Genomic DNA, 25,210 nt, shown 5'->3' with positions numbered 1-25,210 from the left:
GAAAGCCACTCAGGGATAGCTTTGACCCAGTGGAGAGAGTAAGAGGGGATGATGAGCAACTGGCAGGATTTTCTTAATGCATCTTAAAAATGCATTTAAGCAGCCTCTAAAATGTACTATTGATTTGCATTACTTTATTATATCAGCACCTAAAAACACAAAGCGTTTGAAGAGATATGAAGCAAACAGACAGCGCTCCTAATTACCGACTCCTACACGTTGCTGTCTCGAAGGCAGGAGGAAATGCATTTACATAAATGAAGAAAAAACGTACAGACAGGAGCATGGTGTTGTGATTTTGTTTGTGGGATTTGACTGGTTTCGAAGTGACAAGTTAAAACACGCGTGTCAGAAAAAACAAGCTGTGATTGTTTTAGAGGGGTTTTTTTTTTCTTCCTACTTTACTTGATATTTTGAATGCCAGCACCAATGGAAAGTTTTGCTTTTGAGCCACTGAATGGCAGACTGACAGTGTGACAGTCCCCAATCCCCCTGTCACAAGGCGAGCTGCCATCACCCTCCGCAACTACAGTAATTGAGCCACAGCTGGTGACAGTTCCTCCTGCCTGTTTCCTGTTGGGCTCGACAATCAAACGCTGGCGTAGAGCTTTTCTCGCACTGCGTCTCTGCCGCTCGGAGGAAGGAGATTTTCCTGTCAGAGATACAGCAGGAATTTCATGTATGGTGCTTCGCCTTCCTCGGCTTCAGCTTTTTCTCTCAGGGAAACAGACAGCTTGAAGAAGTTTGATATTGCCGCAGAATCGCTTTCGGTAATTCAGTCATAGCTGATGCACAAACGGAAGAAGCCATCTCTGAGAACCTTTTATCAAATTGCATTAAATCGCATTTACCTCTGTAGCACTTTTTCGGATCAACACAAATACAGATAAGCAAGGGATAACAGGATAAAAAGGCCTAAGATTAAATGATAAAATAAAATAACTACCTAATGCTCAAATGTCAATACCATGAAGGGCAAAGAAAGGCCAATGAAAGAATGTACATCTCTCTTTTTTTCTCTGAAGTGCCAGAAGAGGCCGAACATGTTATTGTGAGAGGACTTTTAGAGGCACAGCTGCTAAAGCACAGTATTCCTTACCCCCTAACCTCGATCGTGAAACAGTTAAAGCAGTTATTCTGAGGATCTAAGAGTCCCAGTGGTGCAGTAGGAGCATAGAAGCTCTGATATGTTCCCAGGTGCCAACCCAGGCATGGCTTTATAGACAAATAACAAAGACATTCAAATCCATCCTGTATTTGTCGGGAAGCCATTGCAGGGAAGTTTGCACAGGTATAACAATTTTTCTCTTTCTCGTACTAGTTAGGAGTAGTGCTGCATCATTTTAAATACAAAATAATCTGTAGTTCATGTTAAAATCCTGAGAAGTTCCACACCCGTGAAGTCATAAGTCATCACTGGTGATGATCCCAACGCTAACCTCTAACCCCATGCACCCTTGTACCTTCCTGATTTTGCTAGAGCTCATTTAAAGTACATTTCAACATCTGAACTTGAGTCTCCCTCTTTCAGCAAGACATTCACACTGATGTCAACCAGAATGGGTCTTTTGGCTTAAAGCGTGGAAGCACCCTCAACTTCACCCCACAATAACGAGGTAGCGCCTGGAGATTTGATACTGCGTAGAACAACACATAGGACAGAAACCTCATACCTCCTAAAGCAACAATAAAATGATTTTACTTTATAAAGGTGTGGGTGTCACCTGGGGCCAGACAACAGATTGTCTTAGCACCATAATCAGCTTCTCTCTCTGCCTACGTTATTATTTTTATTTTTTTTACATAAACTCAGTCATTACTCTGACAGTTTTGCAGGAGTACACAATTAAATTGGTAGAGTGCTTGTGCTGTGATACTTGCTATAACTTTGGACAATGAGCAATTGTTTTGGTCTCTCAGGGGCACACCTGAGAGGTCTAAACAATAAATGACTATTTTGAGCCTTCAATAGAAAATGGATTAGATAATTGTTTATTTTGTGATAACTTATTTTCCTCTGCTGACTTTGCTTGTGCATTTTTGGAGGGGAAAATGTATTTTCATCATAACTGATAGAAACAGAACTTATACTTTATTGTTATTGAAAGTAATGTGAGGTTTTTCACAAAAAAATAACTGAAGTTTTGAGTTCTGTAAAATGATAGTAATGGTGTTTAAATTGTTGTCAAGTGGGTCTTTCATATGTCATTACCAAAAACACAAGATTTTTAAACAATAGTAAAAATGTACTTAGCTTACAGTGGCTTGCAAAAGTATTCGGCCCCCTTGAACTTTCCCACATTTTGTCACATTACAGCCACAAACATGAATCAATGTTATTGGAATTCCACGTGAAAGACCAATACAAAGTGGTGTACACGTGAGAAGTGGAACGAAAATCATACATGATTCCAAACATTTTTTACAAATAAATAACTGCAAAGTGGGGTGTGCGTAAGTATTCAGCCCCCTGAGTCAATACTTTGTAGAAGCACCTTTTGCTGCAATTACAGCTGCCAGTCTTTTAGGGTATGTCTCTACCAGCTTTGCACATCTAGAGACTGAAATCCTTGCCCATTCTTCTTTGCAAAACAGCTCCACAACTGCCCTGTGACGGCCTCAGAGGTTGTCTAAGAGAATATTGGGAGCAACAACACCATGAAGTCCAAAGAACACACCAGACAGGTCAGGGATAAAGTTATTGAGAAATTTAAAGCAGGCTTAGGCTACAAAAAGATTTCCCAAGCCTTGAACATCCCACGGAGCACTGTTCAAGCCATCATTCAGAAATGGAAGGAGTATGGCACAACTGTAAACCTACCAAGACAAGGCCGTCCACCTAAACTCACAGGCCGAACAAGGAGAGCGCTGATCAGAAATGCAGCCAAGAGGCCCATGGTGACTCTGGACGAGCTGCAGAGATCTACAGCTCAGGTGGGGGAATCTGTCCATAGGACAACTATTAGTCGTGCACTGCACAAAGTTGGCCTTTATGGAAGAGTGGCAAGAAGAAAGCCATTGTTAACAGAAAACCATAAAAAGTCCAGTTTGCAGTTTGCCACAAGCCATGTGGGGGACACAGCAAACATGTGGAAGAAGGTGCTCTGGTCAGATGAGACCAAAATGGAACTTTTTGGCCAAAATGCAAAACGCTATGTGTGGCGGAAAACTAACACTGCACATCACTCTGAACACACCATCCCCACTGTCAAATATGGTGGTGGCAGCATCATGCTCTGGGGGTGCTTCTCTTCAGCAGGGACAGGGAAGCTGGTCAGAGTTGATGGGAAGATGGATGGAGCCAAATACAGGGCAATCTTCGAAGAAAACCTCTTGGAGTCTGCAAAAGACTTGAGACTGGGGCGGAGGTTCACCTTCCAGCAGGACAACGACCCTAAACATAAAGCCAGGGCAACAATGGAATGGTTTAACACAAAACATATCCATGTGTTAGAATGGCCCAGTCAAAGTCCAGATCTAAATCCAATCGAGAATCTGTGGCAAGATCTGAAAACTGCTGTTCACAAACGCTGTCCATCTAATCTGACTGAGCTGGAGCTGTTTTGCAAAGAAGAATGGGCAAGGATTTCAGTCTCTAGATATGCAAAGCTGGTAGAGACATACCCTAAAAGACTGGCAGCTGTAACTGCAGCAAGAGGTGGTTCTACAAAGTATTGACTCAGGGGGCTGAATAATTATGCACACCCCACTTTTCAGTTATTTATTTGTAAAAAATGTTTGGAATCATGTATGATTTTCGTTCCACTTCTCAAGTGTACACCACTTTGTATTGGTCTTTCACGTGGAATTCCAATAAAACTGATTCATGTTTGTGGCTGTAATGTGACAAAATGTAGAAAAGTTCAAGGGGGCCAAATACTTCTGCAAGCCACTGTATATTTATACTTATTAAAAGACTTAATAGGTTCTTTACTGTTAATCTATCACATCACTCCAGGGTGAGGCATGTAGTACTGTGCTCAGTCACTGGGTAACAACAATGGCACTCATGGCAGCCTTACGAGAGGAAAGTGCTTCTCTCTGAAGAGAACACTGCTGACCATCTGCACTTCACTAAACCTCTGATGGAGAATCCAGATAACAGTTGGAGTAATGTTTTTGTTTTTTTGTTCTTTAATGAGACCAAACACATGTTTTTGGATGAAGCATTAGAACTTGATGCCATCTGTGAAACATGACAGTGATAGTTTCATACTTTGGTCAAGTTTTACTGCATTTGAAATGAGATGGCCTGCTGCCATAGATGGACCAATGAATTTAAAATTATATGAGCAAATCCTCAAGCCTTCTGACAGCTGACTGAATCTGAAGAGCAAATAAGGCATGCACCAAGAAAATAACCCTGAGCGTAAAAGTCATTCTACCAAATAACTTTAAAAAGAAACAAGAAGCACTCTGAGAAACCAGACTTCCGCCAAGACAGCTCACTCTGGGCAGCATTTACTTTAAAGGGAACAGCATTTTGTGCACATTCATTCTGTTTTTTCTTCCTTTTTAAATGTACTTTAAAAAGTTTTAGTGCAGTAAAAAAAAAAGCATTTTGGGGTCAATTAGAAAGAAAGGTAGATGTGAAATGTAAACGTCAGCTCAAAGGTCAAATCTGACATGATCTTTGGATTCAAACTATGATGTGATCGTTTCAATCCCCATATAACAGTATCATTTCCTAAATGTTGCCAATACAAACAAGGGCATAGCTTTAGCATTTAGCAAATGCTAACCTCACAGAGGGAGTAGGTGCAGAGAGGTTATTTTTTTAACGCTCTATCATCACCTATGTCAAAATCACTGACCGCAGAACCAGAAAGCACAGTGCTGAATATATTTTTTCACTTCTTGATGTGACTTTACTCTTTCAGCACCCTTTTAGTGGCTGTCAACACCAAAGGGTTTCTTTGGACATTCATTTATTCTCAGAACCTAAACTGGCCAGCTCAACACCTGCCTAAAAAATATCTATATAGCACAAAAAATAAATAAAAAAGATACATATAGATGTAGATGCATCTCATTAAACCACAACATGCAGAGGGGTACTCAGGCAGTTGGATTACTTTACTGTTTCTCTGTCGGTACGGTGCTAAAGAAGAAAAATCTGCTGTCATCCTCTGAGACACGGTGCTCTGTTATCAGACAGTATTAGCCAGAATCTCAATTCATCCTGAGGGCTGGGAGCAAGCTGCTTCAGAGTTTTCTTTTCATCACCCCCTTCTGCTCTGTCTCTGTGTTCCCTTCTCTGTCCTCCTCCTCCTCCATCCCTCCTTGGCCCTGTGCCTTTTCACTCTGTCAAAGGTGTTTTTACCCCCCGGCATGCCTGCCCAAGAGTCTATTAACTCGAGACCCGAGTGGACTGTTTGTTTCAGAGAAGGTTGTTTTCTCTCCTGCCGTAGTTCCTGGCGGCATCGCTCCAGAGTCCCTGACCTTCACCCCGCTCGACGACATGATATTCCTCAAGTGGGAGGAACCCGTAGAGCCAAACGGTCTCATCACACAGTATGAGGTAAGCTACCTCATTACTAACGCAAAAAATCCACAGTCCACAACAATGACAACAACTGAATTCACATAACACACACTTATCCTCACTGGGGGTAGGATGTTACTTTCACCTTGTATATATCCTCCTTCAGCAAAATGACTCAGATCAATGAGAAGTCTCTTCTGTGGGCTTTAAAGACTCCACTGCTCCCCCTCTTTGATTTCCTCCAGGCCTGTTTTTGTGTGTCTTGCCTAAACCCCGATGGCACACACGAGGCTGAGTTTCTGGAGTAGGTAGGACTCACTTTTCACAGTTCATAGGATTTACTGTACGTGTTCATATGGTAATGAAGCTGCGGCCCAGACTTCAGGCTGTAATTACATGGGGGACAACCATTCTAATTACTTATTTGCCTAAGAGATGCCTCCACAAGGGGGCAACTTTAAATGTTTCTAATTAATTATTGATGGCCCCATATCAACTACAGACCTTTGTAGCACAGGCTTCGGAGCTTTTTTTGTGTAAGTACATGTGAAGACCCACTGTGGCTTAACACATGGTCACCGGGCAGGGAGAGAAAACGAGTTTCTTTTCACAAGCAGAGGCCTGAAAAGTGAGGAGCCAGGCAGAGAATCGAGTGCTGCGGTAACCTTGGTGTGCATACAGATGATTCGCCTTCGCCCCAAACCTCCAAACTGCTAGTGCAATGAATTTACACTTCTGGATTTTTGAGGCTGAAACCAAAATGTGAAAACAATATGTTTGTTTGCTGTTACACAGTTGCTTAGAAATTGCTTATTTTGTGATAAGAAAGCTCCTAATGAGAACAATAAATGCCTGCCTTTACTGTTGCTTTAATGTTCTGAATTTCACATCGTATTCGGTGATTCCACAGAAGTCTAGCCCTCTAAAAATCAATAAAAACCTCTGCGGTTTGCTCAGAAATAACTGCTAGCAATATTTGTTTTTGTATTTTTTGTCAAAGGAACATTGAATATCCAGAACAGTAAAATGAATTTTTCTGAAAATTTGACCACAGGAATGTTTTTCAGTCCCTGTGAATTTTCCCCAAACAGCCAGTGCACCATCTGTGCAGACTTTAGCCATTCAAACGAAGCACATCTGTTATTTCCACCCAGTCACTCTTATTATTTCTCTTATCTCTGTATCTTTGAAGCACTATCGTAAAGCAACAGAATAAGCAGAAATTCCTCCAGAAATTTCCATTTATACCATCCGGTGATGTAAAAGTCATCGGTTATATTCAGTGACTTTGTATGGAACTGCCTCAAGCCTGTAATTTGCTTTTTGCATCCATGCAAGTTGGACTTCTTTTTTCTTTCATCAATAAAAATATTTTTTTGTTTTGGTTTTAATTTTAACTTTGCCTTCTCCCATTCTTGCTTTATGCACACAGAGACTAGTATGTTAACTGTTTTTGAGCTTACTTGAGAGGGATTTAGTTCAATTCAGTTTCATTTATACAGCGCCAAATCACAACAACGGTCACCTCAAGGCGCTTTATATTGTAAGGTAGACCCTACAACAACACCCAACAATCATATGACCGCCCATGAGCAAGCACTTTGGCAACAGTGGGAAGGGAAAACTCCCTTTTAACAGGAAGAAACCTCCGGCAGAACCAGGCTCAGGGAGGGGCGGGGCCATCTGCCGCGACCGGTTATGGAGAGAGAAGGAAGACGGGATGAAAGGCATGCTGTGGAAGAGAGCCAGCGATTAATAACAAGTATGATTCAATGCAGAGAGGTCTAAAGTAGTTGATTTATTTCTCCCAAAAGAAATTATATATCTTTTCTCTAGCTCCGACTGCTTATATATCCACAAAGTCTTGGTTGCATTAAAATTCCTATAAACATGTAATCATGGCTTTAGCAAAAACATGTAATTCAGAAAAACACGTTTAGTTCAATAAGATGTTTCCTATTATGAGGGCACTGTTGCTAATTTTCTGATTTTAACCGCAATTCAGAACCACAGATACAGTTCGTACAGACAGCATGAAAAGAGACTATAATACTCATTGAAGTTTTTTTTATATTTATGATAATAACCACCCATTTGTTAGAGCAATCTTTTTATTTAGTAAAACAGGTTTCATGTAATACAGGCATCACATAGAAGAGCTGGGCTCATCAGCTAAAATCTGTTGAAGAGGGTAAAACCAATAGAGTCTGAGTGAGGTTACTGAAATAAAACAGTGTGTTTTCTCACCTTCAACTGTCCTATTGTTCCCTAATATTACATTATTTAGGTGCAATTATAATTAAAAAATAATAATAATAACAATAATAGACCTCATATTTGGTTAAATGCATAAATGAATGGATGGAGTGGGTGATAGAAAATGGTCCCAGCATGAACTGCTTAAAGGCCGAAACACACCTCGGGAGACAAACATGGTTAAATAACCTGAACTCCTTCGGACACCAATGAAGCCTGAGAGACAAACCAGCCAACTCTGAGCTTTGGGTTGCACTGCCAACTGCCCCGAGGTAAAGTGTTAACATTTCAGTGTCAAGATACTGTCAGGTAGGAGGAAGAGGCTCTTTTACAGCCAGCCTGAGTTCCTCAGTTTTATGTCTCTCGATTTACAGACTTGCAAACATTCATCAAACAGCAACAAGGAAACAACCTCATACTGCTTTTAATTCATACTTGTCATCTTTAGTATGTGTTATTTTTCTCTGGTTTTTACTTTATCACCTAATCCTGAATGCTGTGCAAAATCAGCCTGCGAGTGCTATAGAACGTAGATATGACACTAAGTCTACCTGATTATCTGTGGCTAACTGTAGCACAAGATTTATTAGACCTGCACCGTGAGTCAACATCTTTTTGCAGTAGCCTTAAGATTAATTGAGTAGCATTTCTGTGAGAAGGATTTTAAATAAAATGCCATCTAAATTTAATCTTTTACCCGGTGTGAGTAACAAGCTAAGGATTCTGTAAAGCATATCACACAAGCTGTATGAGCTTATACAGTCTGATCTGGTCTGACCTAGGAATGTTATCACTGCTACACCGCGTTTCCCTTATATGAACACGTGCTTAACAGCAGCTAAAAATCCAACTGTTATGTAAAAATGTTATGTAATTGTCATAACTGCAAAGCTGTTATGTGTCACATTAATTTTTAATTTTGCATCCAACAGTGTGTGGGTCTAGAAATCTTTCCTGTGTTCCAGACATTAGATATTCATGCTCCCTAGAGGCTTAAAACTAACTTTAACTAGCTAACTTATAACGTTTCTTATTTCCCGAGTGTTTCTCTGGCACATCAGAGTTTTCAAATATCATGGGAATTACAGTACTTAGTAGTTAATTCTTCTGCCACTCCACATTTCTTTGCATGTTGCTAGGAAAATGGGCAATAGAGCAGTTTATTGAAACGTGCAAACATACATGGAAGCACAATAAAAGTCAAAAACATACGGTGTACAGTTCTGCTAAGCTTGAAAATCTGTGTTTTGTATAATCACGCACAGCCTGACAGCGAACAGATACATGAATCACGTCCTGTGTCGGGTCTTTGCTGTTTTGTTCCTTCTTCTTAAGGTCATGGCTTTCATGTTTGCCTGCTGTAGGTACAGTCCCTTCTTCTTTTGTTCTCCACTTGTTCAGTTTCCTCAGTTTTTTTAAGGGCACACTGGAGTTTGGCTAACAGCTCTTTGGGAATCATCTTATTGGGACAAAAATACTATTGTATGCCTGTCACACTGTGTTATCTTTGGCATTTTTCATAGATGTCTCTAAAGAAATTGGAACAAATTATGTGTTTTTGTGGTAAATGATTTGTAACAAAATGTGTCAAAATGTAAAACTGGTTCTTTTCTAAGTTGTCTGTATTGACTATACCAGTTCATCCCTTGAATTAGGTGCATTTTTAAAGCTTGAATGATTCGTAGGTCGATATTAAGAGGCTGAACAATTTTTTTTAAAAAAAGAACATTCCTCTGAAGTCTTTCCTCTGAGAAAGACTTTCTAAAGGCCTGGAAAAAAGACCACTTGAAAAAAATGAAAAAGTCTCATCTCCAAAAGTTGATTCTGTTCATCTGGTTGTAGCATTTTGTGGGAGAAACGTTTCGTCACTCATCCAAGTGACTTCTTCAGTCTCAGCTGACTGCAGGTTCTCCAATCTTATAAACAGTACATTTGCATAATGACCGAAACCAGCCCACTGAAGGCTGGTTTTGTCACTAATCAGTGATGAAAATGCTTATGAGCCCCTGAAAGGAGACACAGGAAGTGGTTACCCAGGAAGAGGGTGATAGATTGTCTGAAGCAGTTAGAACAAGACAAGGCTATTGACCGGACCTCATACCACAGGCTGTACCCAGGGGAGTCTACACCACGTCTGTATGGTTTACCGAAGATACATAAACAGGGTGCACCTTTAAGACCGATTGTCTGTATGATCAACTCCGTCACCTATAACATCTCCAAGTTTTTGGCTTCAGTCCTCAACCCATTGGTAGGCAGCTCTGAACACAACATCCAGAACACTTTGGATTTTGTTGAGAAGGTGAGAGATGTCATTATGGAAGCAGATGAAACCATGGTCTCGTACGACGTTACATCTCTCGTCACTTGCATCCCAGTCACGGAAGCGTTGGAGGTAGTGCGTAAGAGATTACAGGATGACCCCAACCTCAACAACAGGACCACTCTCAGCATTGACCAAGTGTGTTTGCTTTTGGAACTGTGTCTTCATTCCACCTACTTCACATACAAGGGTCAGTTCTACAGGCAGAAACATGGGTGTGCCATGGGTTCCCCACTTTCACCCATTGTGGCCAATTTGTACATGGAAGAAGTGGAAAAGAGGGCTTTGCTATCCTACCCTGGAACACCACCAAGCCATTGGTTCAGATATGTGGATGTCACCTGGGTGAAAATCAAGTCTCAGGACGTTCCACATATTACGGATCACATTAACTCGGTGGACCAACACATCAAGTTCACCAGGGAGGATATGAAAAATGGCAAGTTAACCTTCTTAGACTGTGAGATTTCCATCAGTAATGGGGGACATCTAAAAGCTGACGTGTACCGTAAACCTACACATACGGATCAGTATCTAGGGTTTGACTCTCATCATCCACTGGAGCACAAACTGGGTGTCATCAGGACGCTACAACACAGAGCGAACACCATCCCTGCAGACACAGCGGCCAGGGAGGCAGAAGAACATCACATCAAGAAGGCCCTGAGTAAATGTGGTTATCCCAGCTGGACTTTTGTCAAAGCTGGAAAGGCACCTAAAGAAAGCTCCAGCCGATCCAGGAGAGAAGGACAACCGCTGCCCAAGCGAAAACCTGTAGTGATCCCATATGTGTCAGGAGTATCGGAACAGTTGAGACGCATTTTTTCTAAACACCGGGTCTCTGTGGCTTTTAAACCCCAAAACACGCTGCGCCAAAAAGTGGTCCACCCCAAGGATCGGGTCCCCCGACACAGTGGAGTAACATAGTGTACGCTGTTAAGTGCCAGGAGGATTGCCAGGATTTATACATCGGGGAAACCAAACAACCTCTGGCGAAGCGGCACAACACAGAAGAGCTACCTCGTCAGGCCAGGACTCTGGAGTCTATTTACACCTACAGGCCAGTGGACACTCTTTCAAGGATGAGGATGTACACATCCTGGACAGGGAAGAACGCTGGTTTGAGCGCGGAGTCAAGGAGGCCATTTACGTGAAAAGGGAAAGACCATCTCTGAATCGAGGAGGGGGCCTAAGGGTACATCTTTCGCCATCTTACAATGCTGTGATTGCAGCCATTCCCCAACTCTCTGTGAATGGTACTCGTGGCCATTGATCAGTGGGTTTTGATCAGTGGTTGTTGATGAGAATTTGCATAATTAAGATTAATGAACTGACCTCCCAGCCCATTGTTCCTTCAGTGGGCTGGTTTCAGTCATTATGCAAATATATTGTTTACAAGATTGTGGAAACCTGCAGTCAGCTCAGACTGAAGAAGTCACTTGGATGAGTGACGAAACGTTTCTCCCACAGAAAACGCTACGTCCAGATGAACAGAATCAACTTTTGGGGATTTACTTACCTGGATGATTGAGCATGCATCAAGACGAAAAAGTCTCATATAACAAAATGAGGGGTGTCTCAAGACTTTTGCATATTAGTGTATCTTAAGAAGTTTCATAGTTTGTGATTCACTGATGGAAAGCACAAAATGACAAGCTCAGTGGGTTTTGTGATCAACTAAGCTTTATTTGTCGTCACTTCTATTTTTAGGTGAAATTACTTGATAGTGGATCGATCACACCATTTTCCCCCAGGCTTACATGCTCACTCTTAATTGCTATGAGTTGTCATAGTGGTATATTAATATGCTTACATTATTATCCCTTCTCTTAATTGCTTATCCAGTTCAGGGTCACAAGGGGGCTAAAGCATGAAAAGAACATCATATCCTGTTAAAAAGATCAAAAAGAGCCTGAACCTTTCTGGTAGAAAAGCAAGAACCGACTTGCACAGGTCTGCATTAGATTAGATAAGGTTTGGACCGTTTTAATACAGTATCATCATTTTCTCTATTTTCAGATCAGTTACCAGAGTATTGAGTCATCAGATCCAGGTATTAATGTGCCAGGTCCTCGCCGTACAGTGTCCAAGCTGAGAAATGAGACCTACCACATGTTCTCAGGCCTCCATCCTGGAACCACCTACCTGGTGTCTGTCCGGGCCAGAACTGCCAAGGGCTTTGGCCAGACTGCACTCACTGAGATCACCACCAACATTTCTGGTGAGTCTTTGCACTGACTGCTGTGTGTGTGTCTACATGTGCGTAAGAGATTTTCTCTTGACTGGTATTTAATGATGAATTCAGATTTTCAGTGGCTGTGACAGGACAAGTCTAAAGAAAAAAAAAACAAGGTTTTTTTTTAATGATAGGAGACTATGTCATGATATGTAATTCCCTCCCTTTGAAGAGCTTTGGTTAAATTGCACATTTAATTTTAAACCGTACAAATTATTTTCATTCTGTACACCTTTCAGATGCACACTGGCTTAGTTTGATAGAATAACAGCAGCGCAAATTATAGCCAAATACAAATGTTCAGCTTGAATGGTTTGGGTGAAAACAGCTTTGTTCACATCACCGTGGCCTGCGTTTTCCATTCAAAGGACACGCAGCCGTTCAGAAATTAGAGAAGCGGTGTTTGTCAGGGAAGAGGTTACCGCTATGGATCTCAAGATTCTGTTCTGTCTGTGGGGATTGTGAAACACTCTCCCCCTGATTGGTGTCTGCAGGCCATTTTCACTAATGGTGTTTACTCTGATGAAACATCACTTGCTATTGTTGTGTCTCCCTCATACAGCACGTGGGGGGTAAATGGAGTGTGTGGATGATTTGGATTCATTCAGGAATCCACACACAAAAGCAGTTAAAGAAAATAAAGCTTCCTCAAAAGGTCTGCAGTTATTGCTTTTTCCTTCTTTCTGGAGATGTATCTGTATAAAATCTCCTGATGCAGGCTTTAATAATGTTTCAGGCTTCTTCTTGTTAAAATGATCTGATTATGTTAATCCGAACAGCAAAACAAAAAGACATTTTCTTCTGTCAAATTACATATTGAGCTCCTAAAAACAATTAACTGTGTGCCAAATCTAGAACTAAACAAGACTGTTTAGCTAATGATGTTGACTTTTTGTATGACAGCGGTGTATTTCAAGGTCTAGGTAGCAAGTCAGATAATTAGGTAGTATTTCTGAAACAGCTTGAGGGCTGCAGCGGTCAGCGATGGGACCTCACAACAGATCATGGTCCAACAACAGGATGGTTAGAAATGTTCCAGAACAAACTGATCTATGCAGGATCTTTGTCCAGAGATGGAACACTGCACCCTCGCAGGTCCTGGCAGCACACAAAGTCTGAACTGGACATATTGTTTAGGTTATTAGAAAGTGCTTTAACTTCTTTTTTTTTTGTCACCCTTATTTTTGCCACATTTTTCCACCTCTGCCAAGGAGAATATGTTTTTGGCAGTGTTTGCACATGTGTCATTCAAAGTTTTTGAAAGAATTCTGATAAAACTTTGTAGGGGTGTAAAGTGGGGTCATGTTAACAATTCATTAAAATTTGGCTTGCATGCACCGAGGTCTTCAAGGTCAACTTAATGATTTATTGGTCAAAAACTTGCAAAAAACCTCATATCTTAACTAACTATGATTCTTACAAGTGTGGTGTGTATAGTCAAAATAAAATACTGCATACAGATTTAAAATATGTCTCATTTACCTCTGACCTCTCCTTCAAGATCAAATAAGGTTAACATTTTATTAAATGTCTTTTATCTTTAAAACTGCTTAAAATTGTCAACATTTAGGAAATGATAACAGTATAGGAGGATTCTAAATATGACATTATAGTTTGTCACATTTGACCTCTGATGTCAATTTAATATTTCACATCTGCCTTCCTTTCAAGTTGACCCCAAAATACATTATATCTAAAAGAAAGTATTGTCAAGACAAAGAGAATGATGTGCCTCGTTAGCTGCCAAGTATGTAAAAGACAGCGAGCTGCCTTGGCGCAGGTTTGCATTCTGAGTGTTTCTTCTTGAATTTGTTTCTGCACTTTTTATTACATTTTTGTTTCATAACTTATTTCAAACAAACAAATGTAAGTTACAAAAGATTAATTTCCTTGACTGTGTCTTAACATTGACTGAAAACAGAGCAAAGCATAAGAGTTTGGATTGTTCAGCAAAGGAGTATAGCAACGAATTTTATGAAAGAGTCTTTGCAAAAAGTGGAAATTGTGACATTCGCTGTTGTACTGAATTTTTCTGCATACTGCATACTATAGTCCATTGCAGTCTTTTTCCAGTTTGTTGGACTTACATTATGTGCATTCTAAATCCTACCAAATCCTACCCAAACGTGTCCTGCTTGATAAATAGTAAACCGACACAAGGAAATTATAAATGATGGCGAGACGTGCCATTATATTTAGTTTGCATCCAAATATCAAATATAAATGTAACATTTCACTTTTACATGACTTTGTTGCAAGTTGACCCAAAAATATGTCATATCTTTAAAAAAAAACAGTACTGTCAAGAGAAAGCGAATGAATCCATATACACTCAAAATTAAGTTAAAATGGGTTTCAGCAGTGCAAATAACAAAGCCTGCTTTGTGTACTTTTTACTCCACTACAAACTCCTTAAAGTATTTTCTAAAAAAGAACAAAAAGAAAATAAAATGAAAATATACAAAATACAACACTATTCCTTTAAAGTCACAGCCCAGAGAGTGAGTTGCCTTGCGGAAGGTTGCGCTCTCTGAGTGCTTCTTGTTAACTTCAGAATTTGGGAAAGTCAAACATGTTTATGGTTGTTCTGAACAGCCGCGCTCTAATGCAGAGTCGAAAACCTGCTTTGAGGGGATACATTACTGTTTAATTATGGGGTTAAAGGTGCACATTTTCAGGAAGACTGAATGACTTTTGGATTGTCTAGTGTGGTATAGGTGTCCCGTATTTGTGAAAAAGTCACTCTAGATCCAACCTTGAGCTATTGCAGTGCACTTTCAAATTTTGAATGTAACTCCTTTACATTCATACATTAAATACATTAAATATTATACATTAAAGTAATAGAATCAGTGCATTCAAGTAAAATATAAAAAAAATGCTCATTGTTAAAGTTTTATTAATTAGTTTCTTTTATGGCAGTTTAATGGCTTACAGCAGTTTCTCTTTTTAAAGTTGTTTCTTTTCCTTTTCATTTCTCCTCTGATTCAAGTGTGCTTGCTTCATGTCTATTTATTATTACTGTCTCCTAAAGCAGACAAAGACGTAACTTTATCCCTAGGCATGCAGAATATATTGAACATTTTGATTTTAGTCTGGTGTTTTCTGATGCCAAACAGGGAGATTGGTGGATTGTAAACGTTATTGTCTTAATAAAAATACCTTTTGGTTCTGCTGGATCTTGGTGCTTTTTATATTCCAGGAGAATTCTTTGACCCCCACACTGTATGTAATACAGCATCCATCTCTATTATCTGTACCTGTTCCATTCGGTTTAGAAAGTGGCTTATGTGGGCTTGCAGATGTCAGAGTGTACAATTAAATCTATAGTATCACATGCTCCCACCTGGCTGCGCTGTCAGGAGCTCTGGGCAGCCAGCTCCTGTTCCAGTTTAGTACCACACATGCAAGTGTAATGCTGTACTCGTTAGTTTTTTCATTATTCATTGGCTTTAACCACCTAACACACACTGGCTCAAACACTCCTGAGCACGACTGCATATAATGCAGACCTCAGATGTTTGTGTGCAAGCATGAGTGTGTGTTTTTTCGGATGACAGGTTACACAAGCAGGTTTTTACGACGGGCATTAATGCCTTGCCTCAGCAGAAACATTTTCCACTTCCAACCTTTTTGTTTTGGCTTATCTGTTGTACCAGGATAGCCATTTGCTTCACTACGTACTCCAATTAATTCACTCCCTGTAGTAAACAGAGATGGGAACACTCAACCCCTTTGTCCCCAGAGCTTTGCTGAGGTTGTGCAGCATTGAGATCTGTCCTAATTATATTATAAGAGCCTCTTGTTTTCTCTGTAGTTGGCTGCTGTTACTAGTCATCATCAGTCAATGTGTGGGAGGCCTGCACACCCTAGTAGGCTGGGGACAAGTGCGGGTAATGAACAAAGATGGTACACTCTTATCTTTTAATGTAGGGGAGAAAACATTACTAAAATATCGAGCAGTGGAGCCACGTGTCTGTTGAAGCTCCCAAATCTAAACAAAGTATATTTCATCTTTGCCGGCAAAAAGAGTCCGGAAAGTCATCCTGCTCTTTTTCTACATATGTTAGCCCTTTTTTGACACTCAGATTTTTTTCCCCACTTTTCTTTCTGCCCTCAGCTCCGGTGTTTGACTATGAAGACATCCCTTCTCCACTGAGTGAGTCGGAGAGCACCATCACCGTGCTGCTGCGCCCAGCCCTGGGGAGAGGGGCTCCTGTCAGGTACAATGCAGGCTTCACTCCTACACCGACATTCATTTGGTGCTGTTCCAGGCTCTGATATTTATAGCTGCAGTCAAAGCGAGCTCTGTGAAGCACTAGAAAATTGTTCTTTAGTCTTGAAGCATAGCAGACACCATTTCAAGTAAAATGCATGAAGTCCCAGAAAGTGGGTCTTCACAGAAACATGATGATTTTGCAAAGTTCACAAAGCGTTCAAAATTAAATGCAAGCCATTAATATTAGGTTTCCTCATTAATGTTTGCCCAGTGGTCAAGGACATCGGAACGTTATGATGTGTTGGCACAATAGCAACAGGAAAAAAGGAATAAAAAATGGGCCATTATTCGTTATTCCGTCCTGAAGCCTAACTCCCCATTTCACACAGCTTTAGAATGACGCTCCATGTCAACCTATCGTATGCTGACTGTTAGACATTGTGTCACCATAATGGGCCCCCGCCCCCGCTCCAATTTCAGTAAAACCTCAGGTTTTGAGAAAAAATTGAAGCACCAGGCTTTCAACTAGAAAAGCGCATCCAATCCTTCATGGAGTGCATTTCTCTGGGAGAGATATAACAGTGCAATAGAAAAATATTCATCACATGGTGAGGTTCTGTTAAAGCCAAACGAGAGAATGTCGTGACAATATTGCTTCTTCATTGTGGCCATGAGTAGTAAAAACATTTTTTCATAACTGAAATTAATAATCAAACAAACACAGTTTGGTAAATGGTGGCTGCTGATATACAATTTGGGACATATCTTTCAATTCAATTTTATTTATACAGCGCCAAATCACAACAACAGTCACCTCAATGTGCTTTATATTGTAAAGTAGACCCTACAATAATACATACAGAGAAAACCCCAACAATCATATGACCCCCTATGAGTAAGCACTTTGGTGACAGTGGGGAGAAAAAAACTCCCTTTTAACAGGAAGAAACCTCCGGCAGAACCAGGCTTAGGGAGGGGCGGCCATCTGCCGAAATTCATTCATTTTCCTGTCTGGAGTATTTCCCAATTTCATACATTTGTACTATTTCCAATTATTTATTGTTTAGAAAATGTCAAATATGTTGATTTTGTTATGATTCATACTTTACACAGTAGCCAGACTTTTTTGGAACCAGGGTTGGGGACTCACATGTGCTCATGCGCTTTCACTAGCTCATGAGCTACTCGAAGGATCTAGTTAGCACCTGTTAGCTGAAGCAACAGCAACTAAAGTACACAGGGAATAACATCTTGTGTTTGGAGCCTTACAGACCTGCATATGATACCTACTTACCATGCAGGCTTTTTAAAGATTAGCATGAGTTCTCTGGATGACTAATCATGCTACTTTTCCATATAATTACTGCTTGTACTTTCTTTACTTTCACCTGGTAGGCTGATTTGGAAAGAGTTAACTGGCAGACCGCGGATGCAGTTGTGCTTACGTGAAACTCTGAAAAACATAAAAAAAACATTGATGAAAATTGTTAAAACATAACATCACATAATTAAAAGTGGTGTTATTCAATAAATATACATATCCAATAAAGATCAATTATAATAAAAAAAATAGCTGGAATTCAATAATAGTGAGTGGAGTTTTCTTGTATTTTGATATAATTTATGAATTTGGGTTTCAGTTGGGTGCAATCTTCAAATGAACACTCTAGTCCAAACTGTTTAATTTAAAAAAATAAATCATGAACACTGTAGATGGCATATTCAAATCTGTGTGCATATAAAGTTCAACATTAATGAGTTAAAAGCAACAATTAATTGTAGGTAAATTACAAAAAGTAAACAATGCCAATGAAATAATTAACAAAGAAACCAGAAATATTAAACAAGACAACTGAAAACAATGGCCACACATTACAGGATTTCAAAAGGAAACATAACATGAAGTAATATCAGGTAAAAGTCAATCTATAAAAACTTGTTTTAAGAAGGAATTTAAAGGTCATTGGCTCTGTGGGCCTGAATCTCCTCATCCAGATCATTCCAAAGTTAATCCATTTCATGTATCGAAAACTCTGGAGTAATATTACTTTTCTGACTGGATATATGATGATGATGCTACAATTTAAGGACAAGGGCAACAAACACAGTGTGATCTGAATGGTATGTTCCTGGCATTATGACTATTGACAGCGATATTATTATTAGAATTAGCTAATAATAACTAATAATCCTAACTATAACTATTAGAATTGATCTTTAAAATGATAGGTTTTTGGGGCACTAAGGTCCACATTGTCCTGTCCCAGTGCCTACCAGGTAGTGGTGGTGGAAGAGGATGGGTCCCGTCATGTGAAGAGGAGGGAGCTGGGCACTGTGGACTGTTTCCCTACTCCAAATTCCCACAACGAGGCTCAGGCCAAAGGGGCTCCACATTACTACACAGCTGAGCTGGCTCCCAGCAGTCTGCCAGAGGCCACGCCTTTCACAGTGGGTGATAATCACACCTACAATGGCTACTGGAACAGTCCCTTGGACCCAACCAAGAACTACCTCATCTACTTCCAGGCCACCAGCAACTTCAGAGGGGTAAGAACCATTACAATGTTTTTTTTTTCTCTGCTACTCGGACACTATTTTGCAAAAACTATTCACTCACCTATCCAAATCATTGAATTCAGGTGTTTCAATCACTTCCATGGCCACATGTAGACTCCATCTACAAATATTTGTGAAAGAATGGGTCGCTTTCAGGAGCTCTGTGAATTCCAGCATGGTACAGTGATAGCCATGAGTCATGATAAGTCATGAGCAATAGTTATATAAGTCATGAAATTTCCTCGCTACCAAATATTCCAGCCCGTTCTCACTCCCGATGCGTAACATCCCAACGATTTGTCAGGTCCCACGGCATTCCTGAGAAACGCGAAAGGTGACCTTCCGTGTTTTTATGCTGCGCGCCAGGTTATGGGTGAAATCTAGTAGAATGGCGGTCCCGTGGTAATACATGTTCCAGCGCTAACCCTAACCTTGTCCCTATCCCTAACCGTAACCAGCTCTTTAATGACGTGAAATAGTGTTTTCAAATCAAATCAAATCAAATCACTTTTATTGTCACATCACATGTGCAGGTACACTGGTACAGTACATGTGAGTGAAATTCTTGTGTGCGAGCTTCACAAGCAACAGAGTTGTGCAAAATACAATAATGTAAAACAAGCAAAATATAAAAATGGCTAATCTAAAAAGTAATAAATATATGTACAATATGTAAAGGTATATACATTACTGAATGTGTATACTAAATATGTTTTTCTACGTGTGTGTGTTTGAGTGTGTATATAGTATGTATATACATGTTTTACAAATGAAATAAAGTAAACAATAAAATAAGATATATAAAATATACAGAGGTTGGTATGTGCAAAACAGTGGTATTTATATACAGTATGGAGTGCATAATGTTGAAGTTCCAGTAGTGAGGGTGAGGTGTCTATGACGTGTTCAGCAGTCTGATGGCCTGGTGGAAAAAGCTGTCTCTCAGTCTGCTGGTACGGGACCGGATGCTGCAGAACCTCCTTCCTGATGGAAGTAGTCTGAACAGTTTATGGCTGGGGTGACTGGAGTCCTTGATGATCCTCCCCGCTTTCCTCAGGCACCACTTCCTGTAGATGTCTTGGAGGGAGGGAAGCTCACCTCCAATTATCCGTTCAGCACACCGCACTACTCTCTGGAGAGCTTTGCGGTTGTGAGCGGTGCTGTTGCCGTACCAGGTGGTGATGCATCCAGTGAGGATGCTCTCAATGGCACAGCAATAGAAGGTCCTGAGGATGCGGGGGCTCATGCCGAATCTCTTCAGTCTCCTGAGAAAGAAGAGGCGCTGCTGCGCCTTCTTCACTGTTTTGTTTATGTGTACTGACCACGTAAGATCCTCAGCCAGATGTAACCCAAAGAAGCGGAAGCTGCTCACTCTCTCCACAGCAGCGCCGTTGATGGTGATGGGGGTGTGTACTCCTCTGCACCTCCGGAAGTCCACTATCAACTCCTTTGTCTTTGCGACGTTGAGGGTGAGATGGTTGTCTTGACACCAGTGGGTCAGGGCGCTGACCTCCTCCCTGTAGGCCGTCTCATCACCGTTGGTAATAAGACCCACCACTGTAGTGTCGTCCGCAAACTTCACAATGATGTTGGAGTTTCTAGTGGCCGTGCAGTCGTAGGTGTAGAGTGAGTACAGGAGAGGGCTCAGTACACACCCCTGTGGAGCACCAGTGTTCAGTGTGATGGGGGATGAGGTGGTGCTGCCCAGCCTGACCACTTGGCGTCTGTCAGACAGGAAGTTAAGGATCCAGCTGCAGAGGGAGCTGCTCAGTCCTAGATCCTGCAGTTTCCTGTCCAGCTTCGAGGGAACGATGGTGTTGAATGCTGAGCTGTAATCTACAAACAGCATTCTCACATACGTGTCTCTCTTCTCCAGGTGTGACAGGGCAGCATGGAGTGTCAGGGCTATGGCATCATCAGTGGACCTGTTGTGGCGGTATGCGAACTGTAGAGGGTCCAGTGAGTCGGGTAGTGCAGAGCAGATGAAGTCCCTGACCAGCTTCTCGAAGCATTTGCTCACGATGGGGGTCAGGGCTACGGGTCGCCAGTCGTTCAATGAGGAGATGGTGGAGGATTTGGGTACAGGGACGATGGTGGCCATTTTGAAGCAGGCTGGGACTACAGACAGAGAGAGGGAAAGGTTGAAGATGTGTGTAAACACTCCAGCCAGCTGAGCCGCGCATGACTTGAGGACGCGGCCGGGAATCCCGTCCGGACCAGTAGCTTTGCGTGCGTTCACCCTCCTGAAGCACTTCCGCACATCCTCCTCAGACACAGTGTGCGCACTGACGTCATCCGCGGTGCGCACACTGTCCGGTCTCGTGGTGTTCGCTGTGTCGAATCTAGCGTAGAATACGTTCAGATCCTCACACAGAGAGGCCGTGGTCTGCGGTGTGCTGGTTTTCCCTCTAAAGTCTGTGATCGTGTTTAGTCCCTGCCACATACTCCGAGGGTTGTCAAAATGTTGCTCCACCTTGTCCCTGTACTCACGTTTGGCTGCTTTGATCGTCTTCCGGAGTTGGTAATGTGCGTGTTTGTAGTCCGATGTGTTCGCGGAGGCAAAAGCGGTGCTCCGTGCCGCCAGTGCTGTGCGAACATCTCCGTTAATCCAGGGTTTTTGATTTGGGAAGGATTTAACTGTTCTGGATGGGATGACATCTTCCACGCATTTTCTGATAAATCCGCAGACTGAGTCTGTGTACTCATCAATGTCTTTAGCAGCCACGTGAAACATTTCCCAGTCCGCGTGATCAAAACAGTCCCGCAGCATAGACTCCGATTGGTCCGACCACCGGTGCACCGCCCTCAGGGTTGGAGCTTCCTGTTTCAGCTTCTGCCTGTAGGCGGGCAGGAGCAGGATGGAGCGGTGATCTGATTGGCCGAATGGGGCGCGGGGGAGGGCTTTGTATGCATCCCGGAAAGAGGTGTAGCAGTGGTCAAGAAGCCGGTCTCCACGAGTGCTGAAATGGATGTGTTGGTGTAGTTTTTGTGAGACTTTCTTCAGGTTACCCTTATTAAAGTCCCCGGTCGTGATAAACGCCGCCTCTGGGTGTGCGGTTTCCTCACTGCTGATCGCGCTGTACAGTTCCCTGAGTGCTCGGTCAGTGTCGGCTTGTGGGGGAATGTAAACAGCCGTAATAATCACTGCTGTGAATTCCCTCGGTAGCCAGAATGGCCGGCACTTAATCATCAGGTACTCCAGGTCCGGTGAGCAGAAAGATTTGACCGGGTGCACGTTCGCATAATCACACCAGCTGTTGTTGATCATGAAACATACACCACCGCCTCTGCTTTTCCCAGTAAGCTCCTGTGACCTGTCCGCGCGGTGCACAGAGAACCCCGGTAGTTGTATTGCGGAGTCCGGTACCTTGTCCGATAGCCAGGTTTCTGTGAGGCAGATCACGCAGCAGTCCCGCATCTCTCGCTGGAATGAGATCCGTGCCCGAAGCTCGCACAGCTTGTTCTCCAGAGACTGCACATTAGCCAGTAATAAACTGGGTAACGGTGGTCTGTTAGTGCGCCGTCTCAGTCGAACCAGAACGCCAGATCTTCTCCCTCTGCGTCGGCGTTTGCGGCCTCCACGGGCCCAGTTTTCCAAAGCGATTAAAGTAAAATGAATGAACATGTGTAGATTGATTCCAAACGGTTCTCATGTTCAATCCTCGTTTTTCTGATCTTGTCATTTAGGGACGTGTTGGGTGCCTGGAAAAGTAATATGTTGACGATTTGTCACCTACCATTAAATATTACGCTTTGGGAGCAAGAACGTGTTGCAGCCCATTGAATATTCCACTGTCAACTGTTATTGGTATTGTAACAAAGAGCAAGTGATTAGGAACAACATCGACTCACAGCAGGGTCAGAGGATGCTGAGGAACATAGTGAGCAGTTGCCAGCCTTCTGCAGAGGTCAGTCGCTATAGACTTCCAAACCTCACGTAGCCTTCAGATTAGCATAAGAACAGTGCGTAGAGAGCTGCATCCAAGCCTTACATCACCAAGTGCAATGTAAAGCACTAGTGTAAGGCACACCGAAACTGGACTCTAGAGAAGTGGAGATGTTCTTGTCTATGCATCTCTATCTGGCAATCTGATGGATGAGTCTGGGTTTGGCTGTTGTCAGGAGAACAGTACTTGCCTCACAGCATTGTGCCAAGTCTAAAGTTTTCTGGAAGGGAGGCTTATGGTGTGCGGTTGCTTTTTGAGAAGTTGGCCTCTGCCTTAATTAAAATTAAAAGAACTCTTGATAATTCTAGATACCAAGATATTTTAGACAATTTTAAGCTCCTGACTTTGATGTTTGGGAATGGCTGCTTCCTCGTGCAATGACCAGTCAACAAAGCAGGGTCCATAAAGACATGGATGAGCAACTCCAGTGTGGAAGAACTTGACTGGCCTGCACATAGTCCTGACCGCAACCTGACAGAACACTTTTGAGACGAATTAGAGAGGAGACTGCAAGCCAGGCCTTCTTGTCCAATATCACAAATATTTCTCTGGAAGATTGGTCAAAAATTCCCATAATCATACTCTTAAACCTTGTGGAAAGACTTTCCAGAAGAGTTGAAGCTAGTATAGCTGCAAAAGGTGGGCCATGATCACATTAAACCCTATGGATTAAGAATTGAATGCACTGAACTTTATATGCGTGTGCAGGCAGACGAACAAATACTTTTGGAAATATAGTGCATAAAGCAAGGATTGGACTAAAACTGAGTGAAAAGCAGACAGTGTTCAAAGGAAAAATTTGAAAGATATTCAGAAAGACTAGAAAACTATTGCTCAAAACCATTTTAAAAATGTAAATAAAGTTTGGAAGCAGAATATAAAGAGGGGTGAGAATTTGGCACATTACTGTATGATCTGCTTTTTAGAAAGCCTCAATTAGCCCCTATTTTTAGACTTGTTAATCTTACATTATTTCTCATTGAAAATGGAAAGACAAACCTTTTTCTACCTAAAACACTTAAAGACATTACATGAGCAAAGTGGCTGAATTTTTTACAAGATAATTACTTGTGGAATAGAGTTTGCACCTTTTCTTTTCATTAGTAATCTTTCAGTTGCCAGATTGCCTCATATTTAAGCTCTTTAAAAGTCAATTTTCTGTGGGGAAAAAAATCAAACACTCTCCCCCAGACTTAAAGTGATCGGAAAAGAAACTCCTCAAGCTATTGAAAAAATGACTGAAGCATGAACAAGGAAAGTGCTGGACAGCAGCCACAGAAACACTGAAAGCAAATTCTCTTTAAATCATTAGGCACATATGGCTGTTATGCATGTCTACCTGTCTCCACCATCTCAGCTATATGTTTGTCCAGCTATCTCAGTCCTCACAGGATGCAACCAGTGTTTGTCTCGTTGGGTGGACTTCAAGAGCTTAAAAGAATAAATGAATACAGTCAGTGTCTGGTCCTGGTGAAAAACAAGATGTTGCATGTCCAAGTGAAATCTCTGATGTCAACAGTTAGCTTCTCTCATTGTGACCTGGCATTTGAAATGATTCTGTCTCTAAAATCAATCGAAAACTTCTTTTGGCACAGCAGCTTTTAGAAATCCGAATATTATAATTCATTTTTGCGCTTTTCTTTTTTGTCCTGCAAAATATCTCAAGTCTGTTTTCTAAATTGTAGCTGTGTTTCATGAGCGATGGGCAGCTCTGAGAGAAAGGGGGAAAAAACCTAATTATTTTGACAATTACTCTGGATAAATTAGATGTACGGGGCATACTGTGGACCATGAGCTGCCATTGAATTGAAACCGTAATTGCTTTGGCAGATATGCTGTCACTGGGGCTTGAAAGATGCATGACTGGTGTTGCCAGTTTATTGCGAAACACATAACCAGGAAACAAACACACACTTTTCCAAGTGTTTTTTTCCCCCTCTGTTATTTTTGTAGGAGCCACTTTAGAAAAATCTTGATTACTGCCAAAATATCTGTGACTTGAGACATGAAAACATCACCATGCTGAGATCTCAGAATAGAGTACAATAGAATAGAATAGAATAGAGTAGAATAGAATAGCCGTTTATGGTCATGTACAACGAAATCTCCCCCTGTTGAATGTGTTTACACATCATCTGGGGTTACGTGTCACTTATACTGATATTTATATGGACAGATGTAGCCTTCT

General features: G+C 41.5%; 1 protein-coding gene across 3 annotated transcripts in view; it reads left to right on the top strand.

The window, feature by feature from the left end:
• Window positions 1–25,210, top strand: part of ptprua (protein tyrosine phosphatase receptor type Ua) — a 245,385-nt gene that overhangs the window by 165,438 nt on the left and 54,737 nt on the right. For all 3 annotated transcript variants that reach the window (XM_065471328.1, XM_065471329.1, XM_065471327.1), the window contains exons 9-12: window positions 5,412–5,521; window positions 12,084–12,285; window positions 16,421–16,523; window positions 18,787–19,066. In XM_065471328.1, coding sequence (XP_065327400.1) covers window positions 5,412–5,521; window positions 12,084–12,285; window positions 16,421–16,523; window positions 18,787–19,066 — 695 coding nt within the window. The remainder of the gene's footprint in view (window positions 1–5,411; window positions 5,522–12,083; window positions 12,286–16,420; window positions 16,524–18,786; window positions 19,067–25,210) is intronic.

Source organism: Pelmatolapia mariae, linkage group LG22 (genome assembly GCF_036321145.2).
Source record: "Pelmatolapia mariae isolate MD_Pm_ZW linkage group LG22, Pm_UMD_F_2, whole genome shotgun sequence".
In the NCBI taxonomy this organism is placed as follows: Eukaryota; Metazoa; Chordata; class Actinopteri; order Cichliformes; family Cichlidae; genus Pelmatolapia; species Pelmatolapia mariae.
This window is presented reverse-complemented; position numbering and strand designations above follow the sequence as displayed.